The sequence below is a fragment of the Coffea arabica genome, chromosome 2e (genome assembly GCF_036785885.1).
Source record: "Coffea arabica cultivar ET-39 chromosome 2e, Coffea Arabica ET-39 HiFi, whole genome shotgun sequence".
NCBI lineage: Eukaryota > Viridiplantae > Streptophyta > Magnoliopsida > Gentianales > Rubiaceae > Coffea > Coffea arabica.
In genome coordinates this window covers 6,074,343-6,102,283 of record NC_092313.1, presented here as the reverse complement: position 1 = coordinate 6,102,283, position 27,941 = coordinate 6,074,343, and the positions used below count along the sequence as shown (strand labels likewise).

Below are 27,941 nucleotides of genomic sequence, written 5' to 3'. Positions count from 1 at the left end.
CTTTTAGGACGAAGACAACATTATGTAGAAGTTGAGTGGCGAGGATGCAATTTGCCGGAAAATACAATCGAAACTCTTTCTCATTAGCAGCCTCTCAAGTTCCTAGCCAATCCGTCATCCTCCTACCTTTCTCTTCTCGCTCTCTTTCTACCGTTGCTTCGGGCACCAAAGCTCCAGTTATCCTCCGTCGCCGCCGCACCCCAATCGGTATGGTCGCATTATTTTTTTCTGCCTATGCGTTCAGTTCGTATATCATCTGTAGCTCCTATACGTGGTTGGTTGATTTATATTCTAAATTGACAGGTTTCGTTCTTCTTCCCGCGGCCAAAATGTCACAAGGTACTTTATTACCTCACTTCAATGCATTCCGCGACACTTACTTTAGCCTGAAGTTACTTTACAATTAGGAAATGTCTTCTATAATTTTTTTTTTCAGTGTTCATATCTCGAATCAAATTAGCTTGATTTATTAGTCTCGTAGTATATGACTATCAATTCAGAATTACGCATAAGCGGAATGGATTATAGTTGAAGTGATTGTTGATTTTTTGATGTTGAAAAAGGTGATAATGGATCGGGGAAACCAGATGTATCTCCATACGATGAGGCGATGGCGGCATTATCATCTTTAATTACTAAGCGCAGTCGTGCCTGTAAGAGCAACAAGGGAGACCGGTTTGATTTACTCTTTGAATATCTTAAGGTTCTTTAATTATAATTTTACTCGTACTTTTTGGTTTTGGTGTATGGTTAAAACAATTGATGTGCACTTATTTGACCCTGTATTCATATATCCGGGTGTTTTAGGTTTTGGAATTAGAGGAGCCAGTAAAGCAGATGAAGATTATACATGTAGCGGGAACCAAAGGAAAGGTTAGCTGAATATTTCTTAAAGCTATGCGAAATGTGTGCTCTAGTATGTATGCCTTTGTGTTTCTATAACATCTATGTACTCGCATTATACAGTTAAAATTTTGGTCTTCTTGCTGACCATTCATTTTGCGTGGTCCAACTGACTGGACAAAATAGGCATCCGGTCTGCTTTCCCCATCAAAAATTTTCAAATCAGGAAATCAATTTGTTGTGGTTCCTGCATTTTGTTTCACAGGTTCAGTGTTTTTTAGAACATCTAAACTGCCATCTAAGAATCTGGTCTTTTTCCTTGGCATATGTATCCTTGGGCTAGCCTGCCTCTGACCTTCTGGGGTGGCAGCTAGCATCCTTCATTGCTTCTGTACCTGGAATAGATGCCCTGTGCGATCAAACGTGTAACCTTATCTCTTCTTTACTGGATTAAACCACACTATCCTTATGTATTATTGTATTGGATAAATGTGCCAAGACAGACTTTTTGCTTTTGGGTCGTGGTTGTAATTTTCTGTCTTTTGTCTTGACTTTCTGTAGGGATCCACTTGCACTTTCGCTGAGGCTATACTGCGCAACTGTGGCTTCCATACAGGCCTTTTCACATCACCCCATCTCATTGATATTCGAGAAAGATTTCGTCTGGATGGGTCAGTACTCATCTTTTGAACAAGTATCATATGCAAAGCACATGTCAATGTAAAAGAAGTTAGAGGTCGTTCTATTTAAAATGATTGCCAATTTGAAAAACTTCTTCCATCATTTCTTTCTTTCGCCTGGATGGGTCTGTGCTCATCTTATGCAAAGTTCGAGTCCAAGGGGAAAAAGTTAGATGTGTTCCTGTACTATCATGATTGCCAATTGAAAAAAAAACCTTTTCCTAGCATTTCTTATCTTAACTGAAAACTAATTGGGCACTGCTGCTGCTTCATTCATCAGTCCTGCATGCGATTCAGATCGATGCCGAATCCATAAATAAATGATTGTGTCATGCAGACTCATGCTAAAACCTCCAAGAAATGTACAACCTTAGGCAACACTGGAGCACTGTCTGATAATTCTCTTGAGGCCTTTCTTGCAAAATATGCTTAATACATTAACCCTCTCTCATGCTTTCTAAACAGTGTGGACATATGTGAAGAGAGGTTCTTGGCTTATTTCTGGTGGTGTTGGGATAGATTGAAGGCATGTAAGCATATCTTCTTCTTGCCAGTTGGCCATTTCTTTCATTCAGTTGTCTTTTCACTGAAGCCTGTTGCAAGTATGATGTTATCAAGTTCGGTAGCTCCTTAGGTGTAATTATACGAATGGAAGTGCTTATTCTAATTATGTTTGGTTGATATACTCAACGGTTTGGAGTTAAATTCACATCAAATGCATGCCTAAGCAAACTATTTATGCAAAAAAAAAAAAATGATATTTTTGCAAAATAGAAAAGGAACAATATGAATGTCTATGCAATCAAAGTCGGTCATTTTCTACCAATCTACAGGCTTATGCTTGGGATGTTAGTACTAGATACACAAATAATCTCCAGAATTTTTCCTAATTTGAATAAGGATTCTTTTTAAGAATTGCATATATATATATATATATATATATATAAGAACATACATATATGTTCAGATGCATGCACACATGCACTCTGTGTGCACGCATGAGCAATGTGTGCATATGGCTTACCAGTAATCGCCCATTTCTGCCAAGTGGATCACCTAGGATCTTTGATTTGGTCTTGGAAAAGCATCTCCAATCCTTCCCCTAACCCCAAGAAGATCGATGAGTTGCAGAAGGCATGCGAAGGGTCCCCCTGAATCTTTGTGTTTTTTTTGTGTAGTGAAGGCTTCTTATATTTTGTTCTGTTTTCCTGTTCTTTTGTTACCTGTTTGGAAGAAGTAAGTTGGACATTTGAGTTGGATTTTAATTGCAATAAACTGTAACTCATTGTAGTTGTGGAAAAAATGATTAAAATTGTTGTATACCTGCTACTGCTTGATCTAATTTTTAATTGAGCTGAGTGGGAAATTATAATCGTTCTTATGATTGTTAGACGGTAAGAATCATCCAGCCATACTGACTGGATGCTCTTCTAATTGAAGGACTTCACAGAAATTCTTATGTGATTGGACTGCCAGACATGCTTCATTTCTTACAATCCTTAACTTCCTCTGGTATATAAACAGGAAAATACAAGTGAGGAGGTTCCAATGCCTACCTATTTCCGGTTCCTTGCCTTACTTGCATTCAAGATATTTGCAGCAGAGCAGGTTAGTTTGATTAAGTTTTTGTTATGGAATTTTGATTTGAAAGAACATGAGTTGGTGATAACACTCAGTGCCGTAGATTAATTACTTTTTGAAATAAATTAGTATTATTAGTTCTTCGTAGAAATATGATCATCATATACTGATGCAGGTAGATGTTGCTATCTTGGAGGTTGGTTTAGGTGGGAAGTTTGATGCAACAAATGTGGTATGCATTTGATGTCTCAGCATGGATTAATGTCCATGGTGATAGCTGACTATTTAGTGATATGCCTGAATTTTAGCTGTCATAAGTGTAGGTTGAACTACTCAGGTTCTTTGTTTCTGACATATTTAAGTGCTACTATATTACAGGTTGAAACACCCGTTGTTTGTGGTATAGCTTCCCTTGGATATGATCACATGGAAATTCTTGGTTAGTTTTTTCTACATGATCTCTGGGTAACTGTCCAATGTTGTTTTTCCATCTTAAATGATCTCTAATGGGACTTACTTCTGTCATGCAGCATGCTATTACTTGCTGCCTCAGAAATATATATTACTTGTAGTGTATATTACTTTTAGTGTTTTGGGATCTCTTCATTGCCCTGGCAAGTATTCATGCTGAGAAACCTGTTGTTTATGGTTCAGCTTGGCTTGGGTACAACCACATAAATAAATTATAAGTAGCAGGAACGGAATTCAGCTTTCTCATACAAGGTTTGAGATTGATTGAGGAAATCAAACGCATGCCATGAATGAGAGAAATTAAAATCATGGCCTAACTTTCTCTCAGTTGGCTGTTGTTAATCCTAGAGATTCTTCTGGGTTTATTGTGTACATTTAACTGTTGTGGAGTGCTGATTCCAACTTGTGAACTTACATAATATGATTTGGCATAAGGATGCAAAGAAAGAATTAGTTTCAAGAAACAGAGTTTTAGGAATTTTGCTTCAATTTTACAAAGGTGTTAGCTTGCCTTTTGCAATCTCAATCCTATTTGTATTTTTGTCCATATCTCTGTTCTTTGGTCCTAGTCTGATATTTCTGAGCTCATTTGTTTCCAATATTTTTACAATGTTCTTAGGAGATAGTAATTTGCATAAGTTTTCGTGATTTTTAGATTCTGGAACTGCATAATTGCTCGATTCGTGAAGTTTTACTCCTTAAACTTGCTCAGAGTTAGTTATCATGTGTCTGTTTTTTTTGGAGCACATGTTATTGTTAATATGTACTTTAACATTCATTTAAAACATCAATATGCTTCATTAAATCCCATTTTCCTTTCTGTCTGATATTTGTTGTGTTTTTTTCGAAACCCCATTTTCCACAGTGTTGTTTTGAGCAGTATACAACAAAAAAGAAAAAACCACCAGAAAGAGAAGTAGGCCTTTGTTTTTTATTTTTGGGGGGGGGGGGGAGGTTGAAGTACTTATTTACTGTTTCTCTCGTGCAGATCCCAGCATCCAGAACATCAGAAATGCAACTTTTCTGTAGTCTAGGTGTTTTAAGTTGATGTATATGATCAACTTATGGTTGTTTCCTGCAGATATGTGCCTTGATTGGTCTTGAAACGTTCTTGTTCCTGTGTCTCTCCACGCCATATCAATGCTTGGTCACTAAGACTATCTAGTTTAGAGATGTATCAAAAAATGTTTCCAACTGCAAGGGCCTGATAACTTCATCAGGACATCCACTTGAATGTGGCTAAATTGCTTAGAAATATGAAATCAATTATTGAGCACATCCTAAAAATATACGTCCACCAGTGGGGAGTAATAGTTGAACACATGCATTTTGTTAAATCACTGGAAGATGCCTAATGTTTTACTTTGGAGTATGGTTTTCCAGCATGAGCATTTCTCTTGCTTTGCATTTGCTTTTGGCACATTCACAATCATTTTTGAACATGTGAAGACTATTTTGGTTAGTTTGTATTTTGAGCAATTCTTGACCTGCGTGAAAGGGTTTATGTTTGAAAGCATGCTTGTTGGAAACTCTACTTTTAGAAAATTTTTATATTAAAAGTTTTAACATCTAATTCAAGCAATTCAGTTTTCCTCTATTAGGGAGAGTTTAAGGCAGCACAATACATAAGCCTCATTGTTTCCTTTTCTGTATTGCAGGAAATACTCTTGGACAAATTGCTGGCGAGAAGGCTGGGATCTTCAAGGTGGCATTTATAGTTGTTCGCTTGTTTTTCTATACAAAGTTTAGTTCTTGTTTCTTTTATTGTGCTCCTCCACTTTGCCTACACCCATGATGAATCTATCTCTTTCCCTCACACAGCGTGGAGTGCCAGCTTTCACAGTCCCACAGCCTGATGAAGCCATGTGTGTACTTGAAGATAGGGCTTCTGAGTTGGATGTGAGTTGAAAATTCTTTTATGAGTTACTTTAACTAGTTATAATGCATACCTTTTTTGATTTGAAGAGGGTGGTGGCTTTGCTAGATTGATCACTTGTGGTTGTACTTGGCCTAAAGAAGCAGGAGTGACTTAAATGTAGTAGGTGTTGGTAGGTATAAAGAAATTATACATTGTTGCCTTGTAGAAAGTGTATTATAGCATAACATGAAGGGAAAGCATTATCTTGAATTTCGGTAGCTGTCTGGTTCTGAGGCTGCAGGAAAAAGTGTATCTAAAAGTTAAAGTGCTATTCCTCAGTTGTTGATACAAAAGCTTTTTCTTTGTATATCCTTAAGCTTATGATTGCACAGTTTCTTATGTTGTTCAAGCCTTACCCGTGAATAGTTAGTACTGGAGGTATTGCGTGCAAGTGAGTTGTGTTAGGTGCATTTTGCTGTTTTTATGATAAACAAGCTGAAAGCAGTTGGGACTATATTTTTGGATTTTACAAAATCATTCTGTTGACAGGTACCTCTTCAAGTAGTATCTCCATTGGATCCCGACTTGCTAAGTGGCCTTTCTCTTGGGCTTGAGGGAGAGCATCAATTTGTAAATGCTGGTCTTGCAATTGCATTATGCTCTACGTGGCTCCATAGGACTGGCAATGTTGGAATCAATTACCTAAAAGATACTGTATGCTTAAGCAAATGGAAACTTTAGCTTATGCATAGTGGGGTTGTGTTTGTCTGGACTGATATCAATTTTTTTTCTTTTCCTGGAGATAGACTAATTTGCCCGAACAATTTATTAAAGGGCTGACAACAGCGGCATTGCAAGGGCGCGCTCAAATTGTCCCCGATCGATTAGTTGAGAGTGAAAGCCCAGGGGATCTTGTGTTTTATTTTGATGGCGCACACAGTCCTGAAAGCATGGATGTATGTGCAAAATGGTTCTCTCTTGCAATCAGGCAAGGTCATGGACAGCAAAAGCCCTTACATGATGAATCACATCAACCAGCCCAGAGTGACTTTCATATAATTTCCAGAAAGAATTCAATGCAGGTGAGTGTTAGATAATCTCAACAAGTGTGAAGACCTTATAGTCCATTTAATTAGATTTAATTCTCAGAGTTCTGCTGCTGTTGCAATCTAGTGATTAGAAATGTTATGAAGGCAACGATGGAAAGTTTTACTGTAGTTTCAAAAGAATTCATTTAAAGTTGTTAAAGATCTGCAGACTCTATCTTCTTGTGACCTGCAGAAGTTGTATAGATTGCTAGGCTATGGACTTATACGGTGATTAGAAATGTTTTGGGGGCCAAGATGGAATTATTTACTGGAGTTTCAGAGCAATTGTTGAATTATGTTAAAGTTCTGTCTTCAGACCAAAACTTCTAGTATTTGTATATTATGGAGTTCTCTTTTATAGAGATAAATATTTTTCTACGTTTGGGTTTGCTTTTTGCTGCATTATCTGAAGGGAGTTTTGGGAGGAAGGGGAATTCAGGGATACCTCAAATATCTTCAACTTTATTGATTTTCTTGGGAATTTTGCATAGCCAGTGGTTAACAGTCTTTGTTCGTTGTCTTAGGATGAGATCATTTCTTGCTGGTCTCATTCTTCTTCTCACTTCTTCCTTCGACCACTTCCCCTTGTAATATCCAATGTTATTTCTTTCAGAATCCCTTTAGTGCTTGTTTAAACTAGATATGGATGATCCAAATAACAATGGTTCTTTCTCCCGGATGTAATAAAAGTTCTAAAAAAGTTTATTTATGTAGATTTTGAAAATGCGAAATTGATAGCATAACATGCAACCTGGTAAGTATTCTGGATTGTTACAGTACCTAATACTCATCCTGTGGAGCTGTATTTTGCCTGGAGAGAATCTTTGAAGACAAATTGATGCTACAAATAATATCCTAGTGGCTTGCTTAATCCTTCCTGTAAATAATCTCTCATCTGGATGACTGTCTCAGTTTTTTCCAGATATCTGCATTTTATATTTTATTTTGCTCATAGGTGCCTTTTAATAGCTTTATTTTGATGGGATTTGATATCTTTCATTAAATCACACATGGAATTATTTTGACACTTGGCTGATAAATAATATCTGATTTATGCTACTGAGTTGGAGTTGTTGTAAATCTATGCAGATTTTATTGTTCAATTGTATGTCCGTCAGGGATCCTCAATTACTGCTTTCTCGCCTGATGAATGCGTGTGCTAATCAGGGTAAGTACTTCAGCATAGTGAACATATGAAATTGGATGATGTTTGCCAATTTGCATTGGAGTATTTAGCTCTTAGTTGTTATGCGTGGATTTCAGAACTGCTGGAAATGAGTGCGCTTGAGCAGTTTTATAGTTCTAAGATAGCTGATTCATGGCAAAAATGAATTCATTGCTCTAAAAGAGTTGTTTTGGTATATTTATGACCCATACAATCATATTTCAGGAGTTTTGGTTATCTATGACTCTTTACTGCTTATTGCATCTCAGGAGTTTACTTTCAGAAGGCACTTTTTGTACCAAACACATCAGTGTATTACAAGGTGGGCACCAGTTCTGTACCACCAGCTGATACTCAAGTTAACCTTTCATGGCAGTTGTCTCTTCAAAGAATATGGGAAAACCTCATGTGTGATTTAAAAGGTATTGGTCTGACGTGTTATAGATGTACTACGTGACTCCCTATGTTTTGCATCTGAAGAGTTTCTAACAGGGAGTGGTTACCAAATTGGTTAATCCAGGGAGTGGTTACCAAATTGGTTAATCCTAGACTTTCTTTCTTGAAGAACATAAATATCAGGATTAGTTTACCTGAACCTGTTGCAGAGATTTCTATGTGATGGTGCAGGAGACAGATTGTATTTGAGCATACTGCTTCTATTTCTCCCTCTTGTGAATGATGTATTGATGTCACTTGTTTTTCATGGATTCACTTGCATGGAATATTACTTTCCATCGTACTTTAACCTGATGCATGATTTCTTACAGGCAGAGACATGAAGAATGTGGACTTGAGTTTGGAAGAAGGAATAGATGGCGACAATTCTCTAATTTGTGAGCACAGCTCTGTGTTTCCCTCAATTCCATTGGCAGTTAATTGGCTGAGGGAATGTATTAGAAGGAAAAAGTCTGTACGATTTCAGGTAATGTGACCCTCTGCCTAGCACATGCTGATATTGCTGAATGATGGCATCTGAGGAGACCATAATATGTTTGTGGTGAAGAAAGCTAGCAGGAAACCTGTTAGATAGTGACTGATGTGAAAAACTGCTGGGTGCAGTATATCAGATGAATACATATATGTCTCCGAACACATTGTTGCCCTAAAATGTCAAAAGAACAAAACACCCCTAATAAAGGACATGCTTAGCACATTTGCCCCATCTAGAAAGTAATTTCTAAATTTACTGGCATCCATAGCAACTAAGCATGACTTAAAATATACTAAACAACAACAAAATCAAGACCTAACATGATCTTGTATTAGTTTGTATGATAGGATTTTATTCTCTGTTATTGTAGACTGAATACTTATCCCATAGATTGCTAGGTACGATTTTGAGATTCCATTTTTGCAACAGAAAACTTTTTGTGATGGGGATTTTTGAAAATAAGATTCAATATTGGTTACAGAATATTTTGTACCGTGTGCAACCATTTTGGAGTGCCATTACATGGCGTTACATGGCTAGGAAATTTGTTGCTATCACACAGAAAACAAATGAAAAACTAATCATGAATAATTTCTATTCAGCTTTAAGCTGTGAGCAAGCTTCCATCCTTGGTGGGTCAGGGATTAAATACTGCTTCTTTTTTTTTCATGATTACAGTCAATCCAGTTGAGCCTGCTCTCTCTCTCTCTCTCTCTCTCTCTCTCTCTCTCTCTAAATAAATCTGACAAAGTTAACAATTTCCAGTCATGAAGATGGCAGATGGAAGCCCCATTTAATTGCAATTTATGAACTGCATCAGGTGCTCATAATGATACATCTATTAGGGCTTCCAGAATCACATAAACAACATCTAAAATTGGACTCTTTTAGTACTTCTAGCACAACTAAGCTTTAGAATATCTAGAAACACGGGTAATTCTAAAGTGGGATGGGTTTTAATAGTCTACTATAGATATCAAACTGACAAATGAGGATGAAGGCTGAAGTCTTGGCGTAAAAGGTCCCAGCTTGAAGTACCATTGAGCCAGTCATTAGTTGGACAAGACATTCTTTCTAGTTGTAGATATTACAAACTCGGACAGCCATGACTGATCTTCTGTGTGGCTAGTGCTCCATATTCTGCCATATGTCTTCACACGAGTGCATGCGCGCAGACACATTTATGAGCAATTTAGTCTATATATAATTGATCTTAAGACTTGTATTATGAAATTAACGCTATGCTTTGCATTCGCCACCCATCATATTAATTTTCCCTTTGTTTCTTCATTAGGTCTTGGTAACAGGCTCCTTACATCTTGTGGGTGATGTATTGAGGTTGGTCAAGTAGTGTTTTTTGACCTTGCTGAATATTCAAGCAATGAAATCACATTTATTTGGCGGCATACACTACAGTTGTGGTTTCAAGATGGCTTTGGTTGTTGGAATAGAGACTGGCGCCAGATTGCATTTTGTAGTTGGTTATGTCGCTTGTTTCATTTTGTATCTTCTGAAGAGTAGATGAGACAAAAGTTGACACCGTGGGTTTTTCCGGCCCTTCGCTTTTGTCGCATTACATTCAGTCTTTTCTTTTTTTTTCGTCAATTGAATCTGGGAATCTCGTATCGTTACTCCAGTTCTTTTCACATAAATTTGTTAGTAACACCTCGTGGAAATTACAGAACATGTTAAAACCAGTTCTGCCTTCTTTGGATATGTATAAATTTCACCAAATACATGCAACTGGACTTTTGCATCCAAATAGCACCGTTTCTTGCGAATATGTTTCTTGAGAATAACCTCATCCCATGTCTAAGACGAGCTACAGGCAACAATCGTGGCCTGAATATCCTTCAAAGGATAGGTATAGGTCTGGCATTTTCAGTCCTGGCATTTGCAATTGCTGCATTAGTAGAAAGAAGAGGTTAAGAATGGTTGAATCAGCGCTATCTCCATCAATGACTCTGAGTGTGCTCGGGCTAGCTCCTCAGACTATAATCCTGGGAATTGCAGAGACATTTTCTCTCGTGGGTTTCCAAGAGTACTTGTATGAGCAGATGCCTGATTCAATGCAAAGTTTAGGGATGGCATTTTATCTGAGTGTGATTGAAGTTGGACGCCATATTAGTTGCTTCCTCGCATCTCTGGTAGTGCTAATCAGCGAGATGTTTGGGACAAGTTGGATCGGCGAAGAGTTGAACAGCAGTCGGTCGAATAAATTAGATTAGTTGATGACCATCGTAAGTGGCCTTAATCTATGTTTCTATGTGTTTTATGCGCGGAGACATCCCCACAAGCATATAAACAGGAATTTATTTGTAGAATAGTCAGCAGAGCAGAACTTGCGAAATTTGCACCAGTGTTTTAGATTACGCAAGTGATCAGTCAGGCCTCCAAGACTCAATCTCTTTAATACGACACTTTATATATTTACGTTGTTATGTATATATTTTGAATTCCCGAGATTGAATAGTCATATGGCGCATGCATGACCTTTCATCTTTTGGCAATGGAGGCCCGTCCGTATTAGAAAACCACGGACCTTTCTTTCACCTTTTGGTATATTGTATCGTCAATCTGTTGTTTCCATTCAGAACCCAGCATAGAATTAATTGCTCAATGCTTCCTGCGTACCGTCGTTAGCCTGTAACAAATATTCAATCTCAAATTATTTGTAGACTAAAGGTATCATCTTGAAAAGTTTAAATCTACTGGTGAGTTGCAGATAACACATTAGGTAATCAAGTGGTTCTAAAAGTGTTTCGTTCAATAGATTATGAAATCCCTCATGTTTGAAACTTTGAAGAATCTGTTCCTCTAAAACTTTTGGTTATTATAAACAGGAATTATCATCTACGCCTGTAAGTGACATTGGACTTTTGAAGGAGTATCAGATCCAAAGTTGAGCTGCGACGTTGTGTGCGCTTTTCCGTAGCATACCTTTGTGCGGTGTCGTATTTGTATCTTTCTTCTTCAAGACAATCCTGGTAGGATTTTATCTTGTGATACTTTAGAGGAATATATGGCTTTCAGGATAAAAATACTTAGAAACGATTTGAACAATTCAATACGTGCCAAAGCTGATTCCATATGTAAGGTTGGTGCTCGTTTAATACAAGTGCTGATCACTTTGCGTAAAAATGGCAATATATGCAGCTAATTGAACACATTAATTTACTAACCACTATGATGTTGTAGACTTGAAATATTCAATTTTTTGTTTTTCTGTTTCCAAACTTTTGCCTAGACAAGTAATAAAAAACCAAACAGCTAGCCCCCTAACATGTGAAGTAGAAACGTAGAGAGTTCATGGAGCACCACATCTACATATAAAAACTCCTACAAGCTGAGATGTCCACGCCCAATAGCGGGATTCCTAATTCAAGAATTCCTACTCTAAAGTTTGGTGGCCTTTGACCATTGTGATGAGTTCAGTCAAAGCGGATATGGAGCAAGAAATCCAGAAGGCGAGCAACGGTGAAACAAAACCAGCTGATGATCAAGACTACAAGTGGGTACATGATTCATCCATAGATCATAAAGGAAACGTCCCATTACGAAGTTCAACGGGTGCATGGAAAGCTTCCATCTTCATCATTTGTAAGGCCTTCATTGGCATTTCTTTTTCTTCTTTTATAAAATATACGACACTAATGTATGCTTTTTTAGTGTTTTAATTCGTCGCTGCTTGCTTCTACGTGGCCTCAAATTGGTCCTTTTTCTCGGTTGTTGAGTAACAAAAGATAAAGAATTCTCCGCACAACAGTTATTTAGTCGTTTTTGAAAATCATTTTTCCTGGCTTAAAACCATAAATTCTCCCCAGAAGCTCCTACTTTTCCTCTTCCATTTGGACTAATCCCACTTTGACCCCCCAATGTTTACATATAATTGATTCGTGCCCCTAATTTTTATTTTTGGACGTTTTGCAGGTTAAAATATTAAGTATGTCCTTTCACATTTCAATAGAAGTAGACAACAATATAAAAGGTGCATGCATGCATTTTCTTGAATTCTAAGGACTGATGTACTTGCTACTCCTAAGATGAAAGTGGGGCTTGATATGCATCAAATAGTCTTCGCTAGTCTGTGGTTGGTGTGATTTGGGCTAATTGGAAACTCTACGGTACAAGATGTACGGTAGCAATAATTGGTAACTCGAATTAGGATGTAAAGCTTCGACATTAAAAATTACTCATTCCATGATTCAAAAATGGTTCTTCAACTGAATGTAACCTCTCTTTTTTATCTTGTTACTTTTATTAGTTAAATCACTAATTTTGGTTGTCTCGTTGGCCAAAAAAAAATCTTGCTCACGCATTGGCATCGCAAAGCGATTGAGTTCAGTGAAAGACTGGCATACTTCGCAATAGCAATGAACCTTGTCATCTACCTAACAGAGGTGCTACATCAGGATCTCAAAACTGCAGTAAAAAATGTCAACTATTGGACGGGAGCCACAACATTGATGCCTTTATTCGGAGCGTTTCTGGCAGATGCATATCTTGGCCGATTCTTTATGATCCTGCTTTCTTCCATCATTTATCTCTTGGTAAAATTTTTTTTTTTTTCATTTGGGTCAACTTTGGTTTGATAAAGCCATATATAGTCATACATGGAATCCAGATTGCCAACTTAGCTGCAAAGTTAATTGACTTGGATTACAGGGTTTGAGCCTCCTAACAATGTCTGAACTCATCCCCAGCATAAAGCCATGCAATATTGACAACTGTGGCCATCCCAGAAAAGTTCATGAAATGGCCTTCTTCATCGCACTATACTCTCTCTCCTTAGGAACCGGAGGATTCAAGCCTAGTTTAGAAAGCTTTGGAGCGGATCAGTTTGATGATAATCACTTAGAGGAAAGAAAGCAGAAAATGTCATTTTTTAACTGGTGGAATTTTGTACTTTGTTCTGGGGTCTTGCTAAGTTTGACAGTCATTGTTTATGTGCAAGATCATGTTGGCTGGGGTGTCGCAAGTCTAGTTTTGACTCTTGGTATGGCCATAGGCTTCATAGTTTTCTATCTCGGCAAGCCATTTTATCGATATCGGGTGCCAGAGGGCAGCCCGTTGATGCCAATGTATCAGGTTCTGGTCGCAGCAATAATCAAGAGAAATCTACCGCATCCTTCAAACCCTGATTTATTATATGAAGTTCCGAGATCTGAACACATTAAAGGAAGGTTACTATGTCACACGAGTAGTCTCAGGTAAGGAGAAGTTAAAAGTGATTATTTGCATTCCAGTGCTTGCCGAATGACAAGCCTTAATTTCGTTCTGCTGTACTCTGGTCCTCAGATTTCTTGACAAAGCTGCAATATTTGAAGATAATGACATGCAGTTGCAACAGAGGAAGCATAATCCATGGAGATTAGTTACAGTTACTATGGTTGAGGAGACCAAGCTTATAATGAATATGTTTCCAATATGGTTCACTTCCTTAATATTCGGCGTTTGTAATTCTCCGGCTGTAACACTATTCGTTAAGCAAAGCAGCGCAATGGACAGAAAAATAGGCAGCAAATTTGAAATTCCACCTGCTACTGTGGGATTTCTTGGTGCACTGACCATGTTACTCACAATTACATCCTACGAGAAGATCCTAGTTCCGGTTGTAAGAAGAGCCAGAGGCAACGAGCGTGGCATAAAAATCCTTCAGAGAATAGGCGTAGGGATGGTCTTTCCAGTCTTAGGAATGGCAATTGCAGCATTAGTAGAAAGGAGGAGGCTAAGAATGGCCGAAACAGAAGCTGTACTCCAAGGAAAAGCAGGGGAGTCAGCCCCCATGAGTGTATTTTGGCTGGCTCCTCAGATCATGATTTTGGCCAGTGGAGACGCCTTCTCTCTTGTTGGTTTGCAGGAGTACTTTTATGAACAAGTTCCAGACTCAATGAGGAGTTTAGGTCTGGCATTCTTTTTGAGTGCGATGGGAGTATCACAATTCATCAGCAGCTTCCTGATAACTATTGTAGCGCACGTGACACAGAAGTCTGGGGTTAGTTGGCTCAGCAAGGACTTGAATGGCAGTCGTTTGGATAAGTTTTACTGGCTATTAACAGCCATGGCTGGTCTAAATCTATGTCTCTATTTCTTCTTTGCTAGGAGGCATTCCTACAAAATCATAAAAGGAAATGTGACTGTTGCAGATTGTCAGGGGGGTGATGGAACAGTTTCAGTTGCATAGCAACAATTTGTACGGCCTTTGTCATTATTGCAGGACTAATAAAGCTTTTCAAATTTTAGAATACCAATGCCCCCTCTAAAAACTGACTAAATTTAGAGGTATGAATTAAGTAAAATCCCTCCAGAGCATATAAGCAAAAAGCCAAGCTGTGTTGTGATTCTCTTCTCCAGCTTTGCTAACCGCTCTCATATTTTAGCTACCTTTGTTAGTCAAAATTCTTCCTTCACTCGAGTCTTTAATGTGCCTTTGGTATATAAGGTTAAGAAGGTTAAGGCGCCCGGGGGCAGGGTTGGCCGAGTATACCTGTCAACATTGTCAACATGTCAGGTTCGGTTCAGAATTGAATATTCAGGACTTGGACCCATTTATTTATACTTGTTTCGGATTTGACTCGTATATTCGACGGATCTTATATTTGATCTTCCAAATCCCAATCCGGTTGGGTTCAGATACGGGCTGAGTATTCCCATACCCAAAATTTAATATTCCGTATTCGACCTGCTTTTTTTAATTAGAAAAAACAGGTTTGGATTTGATTCCGGATTGGACAAATGTAATTATATCTATAACCGTACTAGGGAAACAAATAGCGGATTCAATTAGGGTTTGGGTCTAAACCCAAGTCGTTGATAGGCCTATGGGGAAAAACGGGTAGCATAGGAGTTGAAATTCAAATACAATCCGCTTTTTTATTAGGAAAAATGAATTCAAGTTTGGGTCAGACAAATGAAATTATATTTATATTCGTACTTGAGAAAAAATAGCGGATTTGAGTCGGGTTCGAGTCTAAAACCAGACTGTTAACAGGCCTATGGAGAAGAAGTGTAAGTGAAAAATTTTGCATTTCAAACCTAAAAAAAAAGGGTGTCAAGGCTTGCTTTTTATTTGACGGGTTTTGGGGCCAGCCGTACCAGGATATTAGGCCTCAAAACATTGGGAGGATGTTTGTGTAAGTCATGCAAAATGGTTGGTTCCTATTTGACCTTCTAATCTAACTCTCGGACTAGCTTTGCGGTCAGACGCCCATTTGGTTGTGTAACCAAAAGTTGATTTCCCCGAATTCTTATATCAATCAGCAAATCGTTTACTCACCGCTGTTTTCACATTCACCCGGTTTCCGAATTTCAATTTGGTTCATCCCATTCTCATTGTTCTAGCGGCTAGCAACTCCAAACTAGATTCAAGACATCCCACTTTATATCTAGCATCATAAAAGTATCAGAGACAGGAGATCGGGAAGGATACCAAATGACCCAACGAACAATAATTTATGTTTTACGATAATCGACACTTTTTTTTGGGGCTTTTTTTTTTAAAAAAAAAAAAAAACTTTGAAGCAATAGATCAAGAATGTATCAAATAAATTATAAATAGTATTGCTCCATTTATCTTTTCTCTTAGTAGTATAAGACTAGAGGAGTTGATACATGAAATAAAGATCGAGATCAATTCTCTACATCATTTCCGTCTCGGATGGTTCTGCGATTGACGGTGCATCAGCAGGGGCGGGGCTTGAATCGCAAACCTGATCACATTTCCCGGCGCAGTCAAAATTCGTGATTCCAACTTCATCCACACAAGAAAGGGCACATAAGCGACGACAAAGGTTGTTGGTAAAGACCCCAGTAATTGGATCTTCGCCATTGTTTGAGGCCGCCATTGCCACGGTGAAAAATAACAGCATCATCAGAGCAACACCCAGCTTCTTGGCCTCCATTTTGTTTCTCTCTTAGTAATGCTTGACATCTGATCGCATAGCCCAAACCCTTATTTATACTAGGAAAAAGTAGCTGCCATTAATGTTCAATAACTATTTTGTTCATGGGATTTGGAAAATCCAATTAATATATAATTATTACTTTCCATATGATGCACATACAGTTGAAAGCATTTATGGCAGGAAGCATTTTGTGAAGGGTTTTACCATATTTACTCTCCAACGACCAAAGTTAATGCCAATAAGATTTGATGAGTCTTCCCGAGTATGCAACTACGCAGATGGTCGGTCGATGAGTCTTCCCGAGTATGCAATTACGCAGATGGTCTGTCAAAGCCCTCTTCTTAACACCAAAATTCTCTAATTTTGCCCTCTAATTTTTTTTTTTTGTCTGTAAAAAAAAACAAAATAACTGCTGTTAGGAGTTTTTTCCTTACATGCTTTACGTATTCATAATATTGATGGTTCAATTGTAATTTAGAAACAAGAAATGGTGGGCACACATTACCCAATAGATATTGAAATATTGTAAATCAAGATAATCAATGAAATAAAACTGAGCATCATCCATCTATTTATGTGTTCTTTACGACGCTGACATTTCTAGTTTTATACGATGGGGTCTGCAGATTGATTGTTAGGCGGTGATGGCATTAGAACGAATTCCCTTTTTAAAAAAAAAAAAAATGTTTAAGGGACAATGAGAAAGGAGAGATCTTAAAGTGTAGTAGTGGGAATCTCAAATTACCTAACAAATGCCCCTAATAGTTAAGTTAGATCATTTAGAACTTAGGAACCGCTAGAAGAAACAATTCGCCCTATTCTTGGCTGTTTAAAATGTGGTGATTTTGTTTATTGAAAAGCTAGGAGCATCGGTAGCAACACTTCAAATTATTATTCTTTGTATTTTTTTACAAAAGCAAATTAAAGAAAATGTAGTACCATTAACATTATTCTAAAAATTTTCTCAAATGTTTTAATTCTCTCTTGACTTTTAGCCTTTTTTAAACCATGAAGTTTTTATGAAGCTGCACTAAAATTTTTTTTAGTAGGATTGTTGATTTTGACCCAAAAAATTGAAAAATCGCAAAAGTCCATCTCATGTCAATCGCAAAATAGGGTACCCGAACCGGTTTTAGAATACGCTAGCGGATCGAGTCGCGATTCGCAGACTTCCAAAACTCTAGGTACTCGGCTTGGTTCACATGTAATGGTATACTTGTAATTTTGTCCATTAAAACTAAAATTAATTGGTGAACATGTAATTATCTTTCATCAAATTTTATATCTGAGATGATGTATTTACTATTTCAACAATATAAGAGCTGTTAGCTTTTTTTTTTTTTCCAATCAACTATTATTACTGTGGTCCGAGAAAAAAACAATAGTATCTATTGGAACATTAGAGTGGATGTGTTTTTTTTTTTTAATAAGCAAGAGATTTTTTTTTCGTAAGTAAAAAATTTTAACTTAGAATCTCCTACTTACAATCCTTTTCATATTATCATCCAATCCAACACGCTTCCCCGGAGTAAAAGTGTGTTGAATTAAAAATAGACTATAAATGTATTTATTATGGGTGATTTATTCTGTCTCCACTGATGAAAGATTAATCTAATACAACAAGCGTTACAATGCTACAAGTTTTGTTTCGAGAAATAGAGGAAACATGCATCACATGTGTAAAATTTGAGAAAGTCACACATGAATATTTGGCCATAGCGGATATTCAAGAATCAGTACATGAAAACTCTAAGTCCTAAAGGCTCGACCTTAGTTACTAGATCAAGATTTCCTCGACAACTGTTAATTTGTTAATTATGTAATATATTTATTTTTTTGTTGTTGAGGATAAGTGTTAGTTAAAAACTTATTTACTATGAATATGTGAGCATTGATGGTTATGTGATCCCTTTTAACAACTAATGAATTAAATTTAAATAAATTTTTTTAGACTTTTAAGTGTTTTTTTAATTCTCAATGATGAAAAATGTGATTTTTTTTTTAAAACTTGGGTACCATATCGAGTACCCACTGTGTAGGAGGGCCAATTCTCTACGGACACATGTCAGTTCGGCCTTGCTGATGAGTCTGTTTGGCCTTCAACCACGAATCTTCTGGAGGCCGAACTGACTAAGGACTCCTGATCCGTCGGGATAAGGCCCAAGGTAGAGTTCAAGAGGAATTCCACCTCTCGTGACCTAGTAGGACTCATATTTAAGAATGGGATAACTACTAAGGGTAGAGGGATAACTTCGGACTCTCACATAACTATTCCAAATGACTCTATAAATAATGAATGAAAGGATCAGAAAAGGCACGCTTCACAATACTATTACTTTATCTATTCTCTTTTATCCCTGAACTGACTAGAGCGTTGGAATCACAATGGAAAGCTAGTCCCGCTATTTGGCTCACTGCAGGTCAGTTCGAAACCTCAGCAGGTGCTTTGTTCGGATTGTGATCTCGGCGTACTCTTCACACTGCTTCGCAAGGTAACCAGACATTGGAGTTCCCTTTGATCGTGGACTGATTACGATTCAAATGTGTCGAATTGATAGAACCAGTTCGGATCACAAAGTTAGCTACGAGTTTAGGTACCCAGCCCTTTTTAACACCCATATTTTTTTAGTACAACTCGTAAAAACTTTCCCAACAACTAATTCAATACTTATAATTTTCCACAATCTATTTTGCCTCAAGCTAACGAGAACCCAACTAAGACCCCTGGTATTAATAGGGCTATAACTTCCTGCCGTAGCATGTATAATTTCGAGTAACGATTTGGAGTGCTACAAATTTCTTGCCTTCAAGAAAATACCCTTGCATACAAAAATTCAACTACCATGCGTTCTACACATGGAATTTTGGCCCTGTGCAATGTAAAGAAACTCGTGATACGGAACTACGCTTTGTTTGGTATTAAAAGAAGCACGACAGAGACTGAAGATGTAGGTTCAAACTGAAACTATTATCATACATTACATAATAAATCATGCTGGAAACCGATCCATCCCCTTGCAGACCTCAACCGTCTATGAAATCCGACGCTAATTGATCACATTGTCTGTACAAACGTTTTTCGGATGGAAGTTAAAAGTGAAATCGTTGAAGCACAACTGTACACGTCGAAAGCGAGTAAATTGCCATTTACTCTTGGGAGCTCTTCCCAAGTAAATCTTTTCCCCAACAAATCCCACCGTACAACCCGTAACCCCATTACAATTCACAAGGCCTTGGCCCAACGAAAAAACCCACAATAATACCTGACCGTCTACGTAAAAATCCTATTCCTACTATTAAGACAACATTGCCACATGTGAAAACCGAATAAAGTCACTTACAACGGCAGCGAGTCAAGATATTTTCACCAGAAATGACCAAAAAGAAGTTTTCTGGTGATCATAATAATTGCCGAAGTTGCTGTGTTTCCTTCCTAAGTGATTGAACTTCTTTCATAAGCTCTGCCTGGTTTTCCAGGATCAACCTCATCACACTTGATGTTTCCACCTGCCGGAAATTCCCAACAATTAGTTAACAGCCAGCCAAGAAAACGCAATAAACAAGACTCGCACTAAAACCCACCTCCTGCATATGAAATTGTCTTAAAATTTCTATATGAAGATTTCTCATATCTTCATGAATGGATTTCTGAAACGAAGAAAGAGTCTCTTCAAGGGTACGTTGAAACAGCTGCAGCGTAAATGAACTTCCCTGCTGTGAGTCCGGCTGCACTGTCGGCCTCAATGATTGCAAAACCCCACCCTGCCGCAAGATTAAAGGTTAACTGTGAAAATATGAAGAGGAAATATAGAATAGAAAGATGTACTAAGTTTTGTCAATTAAAAACTAGTCAAGCAGCTTAAATTTCAAACTGGGAACTACTTTACTGATGTAACCCATTTAAAGGGCAATGAAGGGAGCAGTCACTCTCTGGAAAAGCAATTTGGGGAGAATGACATAATGATTCTTTAACCCACAATTCATGGAGCAAAACTAAAATCAGAAAGCATAAATCAGTCTAATCATTCATACATTCATGGCCGGAAGAACCCCAGCTTCTGACGTCGATAATTTGTCAGACCTGGCCAACCAGCTATTCACAAGCTCTTCCCTTGTTTCAGCTCCTGTTTTCTTGGTTTTTGGAGAACCCACAGAAAGAGATGTTCCATCTGTAAATGATGGAGCAGTGCTTATCCTTTCTGCATAACTAGAAAACCTTCGTGGAAGGGACAATGAAGGACCAAGAGAATCAAGGCTAGCCTGACTTATACTGCTTCTCATAGCTTGAGTAAGAGACGATGAAGTATAGGAAACATGTTCAGAAGATCCAAATGAAGCCTCTTGAGTGGAGGTTTCTCTAACACGCAAGTTTGCCAAGCCTAGACTCGAGCTTATTAAAGAGCCCATAGTCTGGCTTGTGGTTAAAGTAACATCTTGTAATCCAGAAAACATTGATCCTGATGTCACATTGCTAGAATTCAGTGTTGCAAAACGTGAAGGCATATTAACTGATTGACGGAGTTGACTGAGTTTATCTGAAATCTTCTCACCACCCCAAGCTTCTGGAGGAGTAATTGATGAAGCATCAGTACTCCTGGAAGATGCAGTAGGGGTAGACGCAAACTGAGCGAAGGTGGAATAGGCATCATCCTACAAGATGGCAAGAACATCAAATCGCCATGCTCAATTCCCCAGTTATCAAATGTGCTTAAAACAGATAGTCAAAATACATAAATCTGGGAGGCATTGGGATGCATTTTATTCCAATTGTTAGTCAAACATGTTGGAACAACTATTTACTGATTTTAGCAGTCATATGAAGCAACATGATTTAGGAGGAGTTTATCCTCCACTTCAACACAGCCCAAGCCCCCTGCCCCAAAGAGAGAATGACAAAAACTGCTATTTTGCTTTCAGAAACATAAAAAATGCCCAGAGCTCGTGTATATGGTAATTCATAGGTTCGAACTTTGAAAACAATGCTGTACAAGAGAAAACAAATTCAGCAGCATCAAGACCAATATCATTTATGACTTTAAGTTTCCAATGTCTAAATAAATCAAATCAATCAACAAGGTTGGAAACTAGATTCCTTTAATGTCAGGTAGTAAATCATCCCATTAAAAAAACTTTTATTTCAGAATGTAATTGTTTTATACCCTAAAGAGTAAATGTGCATCAACAAAGTGTAAATCAACGATAACTGATGCTTATACAATTGGTACCTTCATAGTAATGCCAAGTTTCTAACCTCAGCTTAGATAATGACAAAAACCTGTAATAGATGGTCATCAACTATCAACCAGTAGCCGAACAGCATTTTTTGTACAGAGATTTACTTTTAGTTTACCCTAAACCGATGAACCAAGGAGGGAGGGGGAGGGAGAGAGAGAGAACTAGATTGTGGATCTTAGTATCCTTCCAAGTTTCAACTACATTGGAACAACTTATGAGAAACAGATGTCTTACATAACAACTCAAACATAAAGCACAGTTTATTGAAAATTCCTGATCACAGAACTGAAATCAAGCGGGAAAAAAAATTGTCTCTAGTATCAAAGGCAAACCTGCTTGGAAATTGAAGAAGATTTCCAGTCAGATATTGGATGCATATCACTACCTCCATCCTCACAAAAAGGGAATCTCTTCGAAGATGGAAAGACCAAAGATGGTTTCTTATCACGATCCTTTTTCATACCCTCATTTTCGTCCCAGAATTTATCAAGTGAAGGAGTAATAGGCTGTACTTCCACAAGCGGAGAAAAGACCTCCATATCATCCTTGATATTATAACTACGAGGTGCATGTAATCTTGCCAAATTTCCCCCTGTCCATAAGCTGCTTCTGAGCGGTGTTTCGTCTGCTGTGGATATATCAGGTGTACTTGATGTAGATGCACCACTGCCCGACAGAAAGGAAAATGAGTCTGTTAAAGTACCCAAACGACCAGAATTTCGAGGCACTGAAGCTGTGGTTGAGACTGAAGTTCCTGTAGATGCAGAAGGAAGTGGATCGGGCATAAGAATTGAGTCCTCAACAGCACCCCCCAGAAGTGCAGATTCAGTAGTGCAGTTGCTTTCATTTACAATTACAGGTTTTGATCTTTGCCAACATAGACTTGTGACAGCCTGCTGGGAAAAAATCACCTCTTGTCAATGAAAACTTAGATAAACACCATATAGGAAAGTTATAGCAGCATGCATGTATATGATGATAATATAGTTGAACCACATGCCCGGATCTAATCACCCAACACTTCTGTAAATGTGCCAGTTAATGTTTGTTCACTACATAAGCTTGCCATTATGCATTAGTGAATTGCATGTGCCAGTTAAGCTTAGTATTTCCAGACAATAATCACTGATTAGCTATGGTTATAATGTTTCACCACGTCATTAACATCCCAAATGAAGTGAAGTAGTGTTAAAACATTAGTCTAAGATGGATCATTGGATTTTCTTTGGATAACAAAACTAATAAATGCTTTGGTCAAGATTCTCTCTGCCAATACTACTTGCAAAGATGAGGCACAGGCTGATCCTCATACAGTCCCATAGTTCCATTGCATTCTAATTCTTTATTCAATTCCTATTTTAACTACTTTTAGCAATATCCCTATCTGCAATATCATCAGGATCTTAAAAGTTGGTCTGGCATTCATTCTTAGGGGGCATTTGATAACTAAAGCAGGATCAGCAGAACCATCTTGAGAAGAACTACAGACCTACAAACAAACCTCAATGTTGATAAACTAAAATGCCTCCAATTTGGTAGAATATATTGCTAGTGATACATGTCTACACAGATTTGATTATCCAACATTCAGTTGTCATTCAGCGGTAAGAAGCAAAACCCAATTCTCTTTTTCTTCAAAATTTCTCTTTTGAGGCGTAGGATAAGGCTGCATTGGTGGGGCAATGAGCCCAAAGAGGAATAATGATTGCGTAAGCCAGACCTTGTATTGTGGAAAAAGACCACCTCAAGCAAAACAAGAAAGATGCAAAGTATCTTTGGTGACCGAATGCAAATTAAACCACACATTAAACAGACTCTCTGAACTAGTAGATTGGACATCCAAAAGAAAAAGTTCAAAAAGAAATTACCTCTGAATTGCCATAAGCACGAAGAACTGTCAAAGGTTGTGGTTTTCCACGAACGTCATAAAAGACTACCCTGCCATTGCTTGTTCCAGCTGCCAGTGTTAATCCATCATCAGTGAATGACAGGGAAGAATAAGGTGCCTCGTAGGGAATGCAAAATGAAGGTCTCCTAGAACCCGAGTCAAATAAATACAGCTTCTTATCCAAACCAACAGTAGCAATTATCTGTCAAGATAAATCAGAATATCTTAAGCACAGAAAAGATTAGAGCTATATCTAGCTATGACATATACAAACAAGCATCATGAGAAGGTACCTTATCATTTGATGGTGAGAAACTGACACCAGAAGTAGGTGCAGAATGTTGCTTTAACCAGGAGACCTGTGATAACCAACAAAGAGCTCGTGTCAGATAAAGGTAAATATTTTATATGTGTGTGTGTGTCGAGAAGTCCACATCGGTTTTTTTTTTTTGGGGGATTGGGGGCGGGGGGGGGGGGGGGGGGGGGAGAGAGAGTAATATCTGGGAAAAGGCTAAAATATGAGCATTGCAATTTGCAGAATTCTTTCATGCTATTAGACATTGGCTAGTGACAATGAAAGTATCAAACCAGCCAAGAACAAAAGCAGATTATTCATTTTCTTTGAATACAATATAAAACAGAACCAGAACATTAGCATAAAAGCAACCATAAAAGTTCATCATTTAATTGTTTATACAACACACCTTGGGACTGCGACCAGTGGTATCCCAGAGGTGGATAGACCCATCATCACCAGCTGTAACCAAAAGGTGCCTGCTTATCCTAGAATAATCAAGCACTCTCAGAACCTGGTTTTGAAATTATCAAAGAGAATCTACAAAATTAGAAAATAAAAGTACATGCATGCAAGGATCCAAAGTGTATATTTAACTTTCACCAGCTTCATAGTAAATTACGACTTGAATCAGAGAATAACCTGTTCATTTGGATCCTTTAGTTCAGCAGCCTTTGCACCAGAAGCAAGATTGTGAAGCATAAGATCACCATTAAGACTTATAGAAGCTAAGTGCTCATCTTTACAGTTGTAGATTACACCAGTTATGGTATCAGAATGACCTTTCAACCATTTGATGCAACGTTTGCACTGCAAATCCCATATTCTAACAACTTGACCACTGCCTCCAGAACAAATATATCTAGAAGCTTTATTGCTAAAATTTATGGTGGATATGCTCTCCTGCGACATAGAATGACAAATTGAAAATTTTCAAAAACCATTGGAATAACAAATAGAAATAATCTCAAGCCAGAGTATCCTCTGCATTTTTGTTAACTAAGAGAGGCAGCATCACTTGTCCAGTATATAGTATAATTCATCCATCACTACTATGATCAACAGAAAGGGAAAATTTCTCATACAACACAGTACTGCCAATCCTGCACTACCACAAAATTTCGAAACACCAGGGAGCTTCCATTGCTACGAATATCTTGCCAGAGCTTAGAGTTACAGGGAACAATAGTTAGCTTTTAGTGAACTACAGTAGAACTCTTTACCATTACATTCATCAGTCTCATATATTTTGATTGGAAACGTAACTTTAATCTTCAAAAGGGCACGGCACAGGTTTCTAGAACAAGATCCTCAGAATGATAATTTAATAAATTCAACAAACTGAATCTCAGATTTTAGAAATGAAAGTGATATCCAATTACAGATGGCTGCCCCTCTCCAGATAGAACGAAAAAGGGGCAGAATCATTGAAGGGGAAATTCCATTGAAATTTACCACCAAAGAGCTACTAAACCCAGAAAGCTTTTCCCTTAACCGCTAAATCTAACCCCAAGGGAAACTGGAAAAAAAAAAGGAGCAGAGAGAATTAAAATGTACCTCAATATTGTCGCCACTATCGGTACCTGCCAGTGGAATAGTCCCCAAGTTCTGCCCATTTTTTCTATACAAAGAAATTTTCTTATCATCTCCAGCACTGGCCACCACCAAATCTACCAAGAGATATCCAATTTCAAACAGTCCCGTCATTTTAAATGGTGAAAAAAAGCTCACAATAATGAAATCCCAGGAAAAATGTGCGAAAAGTAACGAGTCCAGTACTAGTACTACTCACTGGTGTGGTTCCACTTGATAGAGTTGACCTGGAAGCCTGGAGAAGGAGCATAGCTGAGAATGCAGGGATCTCGAGGCTCCACCGAGACGTCAAAGAGCTTGACGGTGTCTCCGCCGCTGGCGGCCAAGAGAATTTTTATTGAATCCGTCGGATTCATGAGGCGTTTAGCGCTTGTCCTCTTCTGGTGGTTCAGACAGATAAAAGCAAATTTCTTACTTACTTCATGGGGCGGATAATTCGAAAAATGGAAATTTAGAAAATTTATTTGAGAAGGGAAAAAAGAGGAGGAAGTGGTGGTGGGAAGGGTGGAGGGTGGGTGGGGATGATCATTTCAGTTTGCTGCTTTTGGCAATTTGATTTTGAAACCCTACTGAGAAGAGAGAGAGAGAGAGATGGAAATTCAAAAAAGTTTGGGGCAACAAAGTGGGCGCTCTCGTAAGTAAAGTCGTTTAAAATTTAAATGCCAAATGGTAAAGAAAATTAACAGACGAAGAAGAAATCGGTATGTGAGAGCATTATTCTAAATAATTTTTTGAAATAATTACTGTAACACTTTTTATGATGTGATGTATCTGAGATAAAAAATTGTATTGAAAAATGTGTTTATGATGTAAACGAAAAATTTATTTGAAAAAATTTGCTATCCAAACATAGCCATCTTCTTGTCTCTTCCTAGATATCTGAGCGTCGGTCCTTTTTTATTTTATTCTTTCGAGACGATAACCTATTCTATCCTGAACAAGAAGGAAAGGTGTCAGTCTTTTTTTTTTTAGACAATAATTGTTATATAACCTATTCCATTCTAGACTATAAAAGATGGGGAGTCTAAAACGATTTGTGTTAGGGGCTAGCAGACACACAGATCATACTAAATTAAAAGGGTATTTTGACACCACACTTAAATTTTTTTTACTGTAGATAAAATTTGAACCCCTACCTATTTGCTACGGCCCAACGAAGGAATTAAGTCCCACCTTCGTTATCTGAGCGTCGGTCATATTCAACTCTTACCCTTTTAAGCATTTGACATCCCAAAATTTTAATAGTACTAGTACTTTAAACATATCTACTCTATCCATGCCTTAGACATTTATATTTATATATATTTATGGGGTACTCCTATTTTAAGAGCTCATACGGCATAGTTTTTTCTTCATCATTTGTTACTTATTTACTTTACTCTCGACGGCAATTAACATTATGCACTTATGTAGATTTAAAAAATCTATTGTGACAAATAATAGAAGACAAGGATATGAATTTAAAGAATATATTGTGACATATAATGGGAGGAAAGGTTTGAATCTCTTTCGCCTCCCATTCCATCAAGACTTAAAATTTTTAGTGATGACCAGCAGCCAAAATGGGAGTTGGTCACTCAAATCGCATAGTTGATGTGAGTTTCTTATTGCCACTTTTTACTTTTGCATTTCTTCAGTATTGCTCGTGCATTAAAGGAAAGGGGCGGGGTCTCTACTCACTCAAGAAAGAGAAGAAGAATTGGAAAAACAAATGCATAGAAAAGTGGCAGCTGGCAGCTTTAGGCTTCGTCTGGGAGTTGAGGATTTGGACAGAAAAGAAAGGGAAAGAAGAGAAAGTTTTAGTTTTCCTTTGTTTGCTAGATTTTAGTAAGAAAGAAAAGAAAAAAAAATGGAAGGCTTTAACAGAATGAATAATAGTTAAAACTTTTCCTCCCAAATTGGACGGAAATGGAAAGAAATTTTGAGGAAACTTGTTAAAATTTTTTCAAAATGCCTATTTTGTCCTTAAAATGATTTTGAACAAATATTTAATGACTTTCACATCTAAAATCATTCCACTAATTCTCAAACTCTCAAATAACATAACTATTCCTTTTATTTTCTTTTCTTCTCTCATAACTTAAGTTTTTCCTTCTCTTTTTTTCTATCCTAAACTCCCAAACTAAGCCTTACGCTTTAAATGCTAATCCAATCATTATGCTAGTTGGAATACTTTTTTTTTTTCAAAAGATTTATACATTTTTTGTAAATACATTTTTTAGTCATTTTTTCATTTCACATATATTAAATTGATATAATACAAAATTTTTTTTTATAACAACTCTAAAAAATAACAATTCAAACAAGGACACATGTGTCACTCCTTATAACTTTTTTACTCATTCGCCTTAGTGACAACTCCATTAAAAAAGGCATTGATGTAAATTCAATCAAGATTAGAAGATTTTT

At 37.5% G+C, this 27,941-nt stretch overlaps 4 protein-coding genes across 8 annotated transcripts; 3 read left to right on the top strand and 1 right to left on the bottom strand.

Moving 5' to 3' along the window:
- The first annotated feature begins 29 nt into the window (after positions 1-29).
- LOC113730437 (folylpolyglutamate synthase) lies at positions 30-10,379 on the top strand. 4 transcript variants are annotated; one of them, XM_027255112.2, is made up of 17 exons: positions 30-207; positions 304-339; positions 564-703; positions 808-873; positions 1,405-1,514; positions 1,989-2,049; positions 3,048-3,131; positions 3,280-3,336; positions 3,483-3,543; positions 5,234-5,280; positions 5,397-5,474; positions 5,983-6,147; positions 6,240-6,515; positions 7,611-7,689; positions 7,956-8,108; positions 8,454-8,608; positions 9,912-10,379. In XM_027255112.2, the coding sequence occupies exons 1-17, from the start codon at positions 45-47 to the stop codon at positions 9,966-9,968; spliced, it is 1,788 nt and encodes a 595-aa protein (XP_027110913.2). In that variant the 5' UTR covers positions 30-44; the 3' UTR covers positions 9,969-10,379. The 4 variants fall into 4 exon arrangements, with proteins under 4 accessions (XP_027110913.2, XP_071934578.1, XP_071934579.1 ...); XM_072078477.1 differs by lacking the exon at positions 3,280-3,336; XM_072078478.1 differs by lacking the exons at positions 30-207; positions 304-339 and having other exon boundaries at positions 564-675.
- A 46-nt stretch (positions 10,380-10,425) lies between these two features.
- LOC140037403 (protein NRT1/ PTR FAMILY 5.7-like) lies at positions 10,426-10,845 on the top strand. The gene has a single exon (XM_072081539.1). The coding sequence runs from the start codon at positions 10,426-10,428 to the stop codon at positions 10,843-10,845; it is 420 nt and encodes a 139-aa protein (XP_071937640.1).
- A 1,154-nt stretch (positions 10,846-11,999) lies between these two features.
- On the top strand, positions 12,000-14,826 carry LOC140036586 (protein NRT1/ PTR FAMILY 5.6-like). Its single transcript, XM_072078476.1, has 4 exons — positions 12,000-12,217; positions 12,950-13,167; positions 13,283-13,827; positions 13,916-14,826. Exons 1-4 carry the CDS (start codon positions 12,043-12,045, stop codon positions 14,799-14,801), a joined length of 1,824 nt encoding a protein of 607 aa, XP_071934577.1. The 5' UTR covers positions 12,000-12,042; the 3' UTR covers positions 14,802-14,826.
- A 4,812-nt stretch (positions 14,827-19,638) lies between these two features.
- Positions 19,639-26,151, bottom strand: LOC113730436 (protein NEDD1). Of its 2 annotated transcripts, none has more exons than XM_027255110.2 (10): positions 25,732-26,151; positions 25,497-25,609; positions 24,582-24,842; positions 24,349-24,453; positions 23,938-24,003; positions 23,625-23,846; positions 22,089-22,652; positions 20,554-21,171; positions 20,104-20,283; positions 19,639-20,028 (listed from the first exon to the last, which is right to left on the bottom strand). In XM_027255110.2, the coding sequence occupies exons 1-10, from the start codon at positions 25,886-25,888 to the stop codon at positions 19,921-19,923; spliced, it is 2,394 nt and encodes a 797-aa protein (XP_027110911.2). In that variant the 5' UTR covers positions 25,889-26,151; the 3' UTR covers positions 19,639-19,920. The 2 variants fall into 2 exon arrangements, with proteins under 2 accessions (XP_027110911.2, XP_071934576.1); XM_072078475.1 differs by having other exon boundaries at positions 19,699-20,028; positions 22,089-22,649; positions 25,732-26,024.
- Positions 26,152-27,941: the final 1,790 nt, after the last annotated feature.

Coding starts and splice junctions, on each gene's coding strand:
- LOC113730436 (XM_027255110.2), bottom strand. CDS start 25,888: ATGAATCCGACGGATTCAATAAAAATTCTCTTGGCCGCCAGCGGCGGA. Junction 25,610..25,731: donor TATCAAGTGGAACCACACCA/GTGAGTAGTACT, acceptor ATCTCTTGGTAG/ATTTGGTGGTGGCCAGTGCT. Junction 24,004..24,348: donor CCACTGGTCGCAGTCCCAAG/GTGTGTTGTATA, acceptor TGGTTATCACAG/GTCTCCTGGTTAAAGCAACA.
- LOC140036586 (XM_072078476.1), top strand. CDS start 12,043: ATGAGTTCAGTCAAAGCGGATATGGAGCAAGAAATCCAGAAGGCGAGC. Junction 12,218..12,949: donor AGCTTCCATCTTCATCATTT/GTAAGGCCTTCA, acceptor GGCATCGCAAAG/CGATTGAGTTCAGTGAAAGA. Junction 13,168..13,282: donor CTTCCATCATTTATCTCTTG/GTAAAATTTTTT, acceptor CTTGGATTACAG/GGTTTGAGCCTCCTAACAAT.
- LOC113730437 (XM_027255112.2), top strand. CDS start 45: ATGCAATTTGCCGGAAAATACAATCGAAACTCTTTCTCATTAGCAGCC. Junction 874..1,404: donor TAGCGGGAACCAAAGGAAAG/GTTAGCTGAATA, acceptor GACTTTCTGTAG/GGATCCACTTGCACTTTCGC. Junction 3,337..3,482: donor AGTTTGATGCAACAAATGTG/GTATGCATTTGA, acceptor ACTATATTACAG/GTTGAAACACCCGTTGTTTG.
- LOC140037403 (XM_072081539.1), top strand. CDS start 10,426: ATGTCTAAGACGAGCTACAGGCAACAATCGTGGCCTGAATATCCTTCA.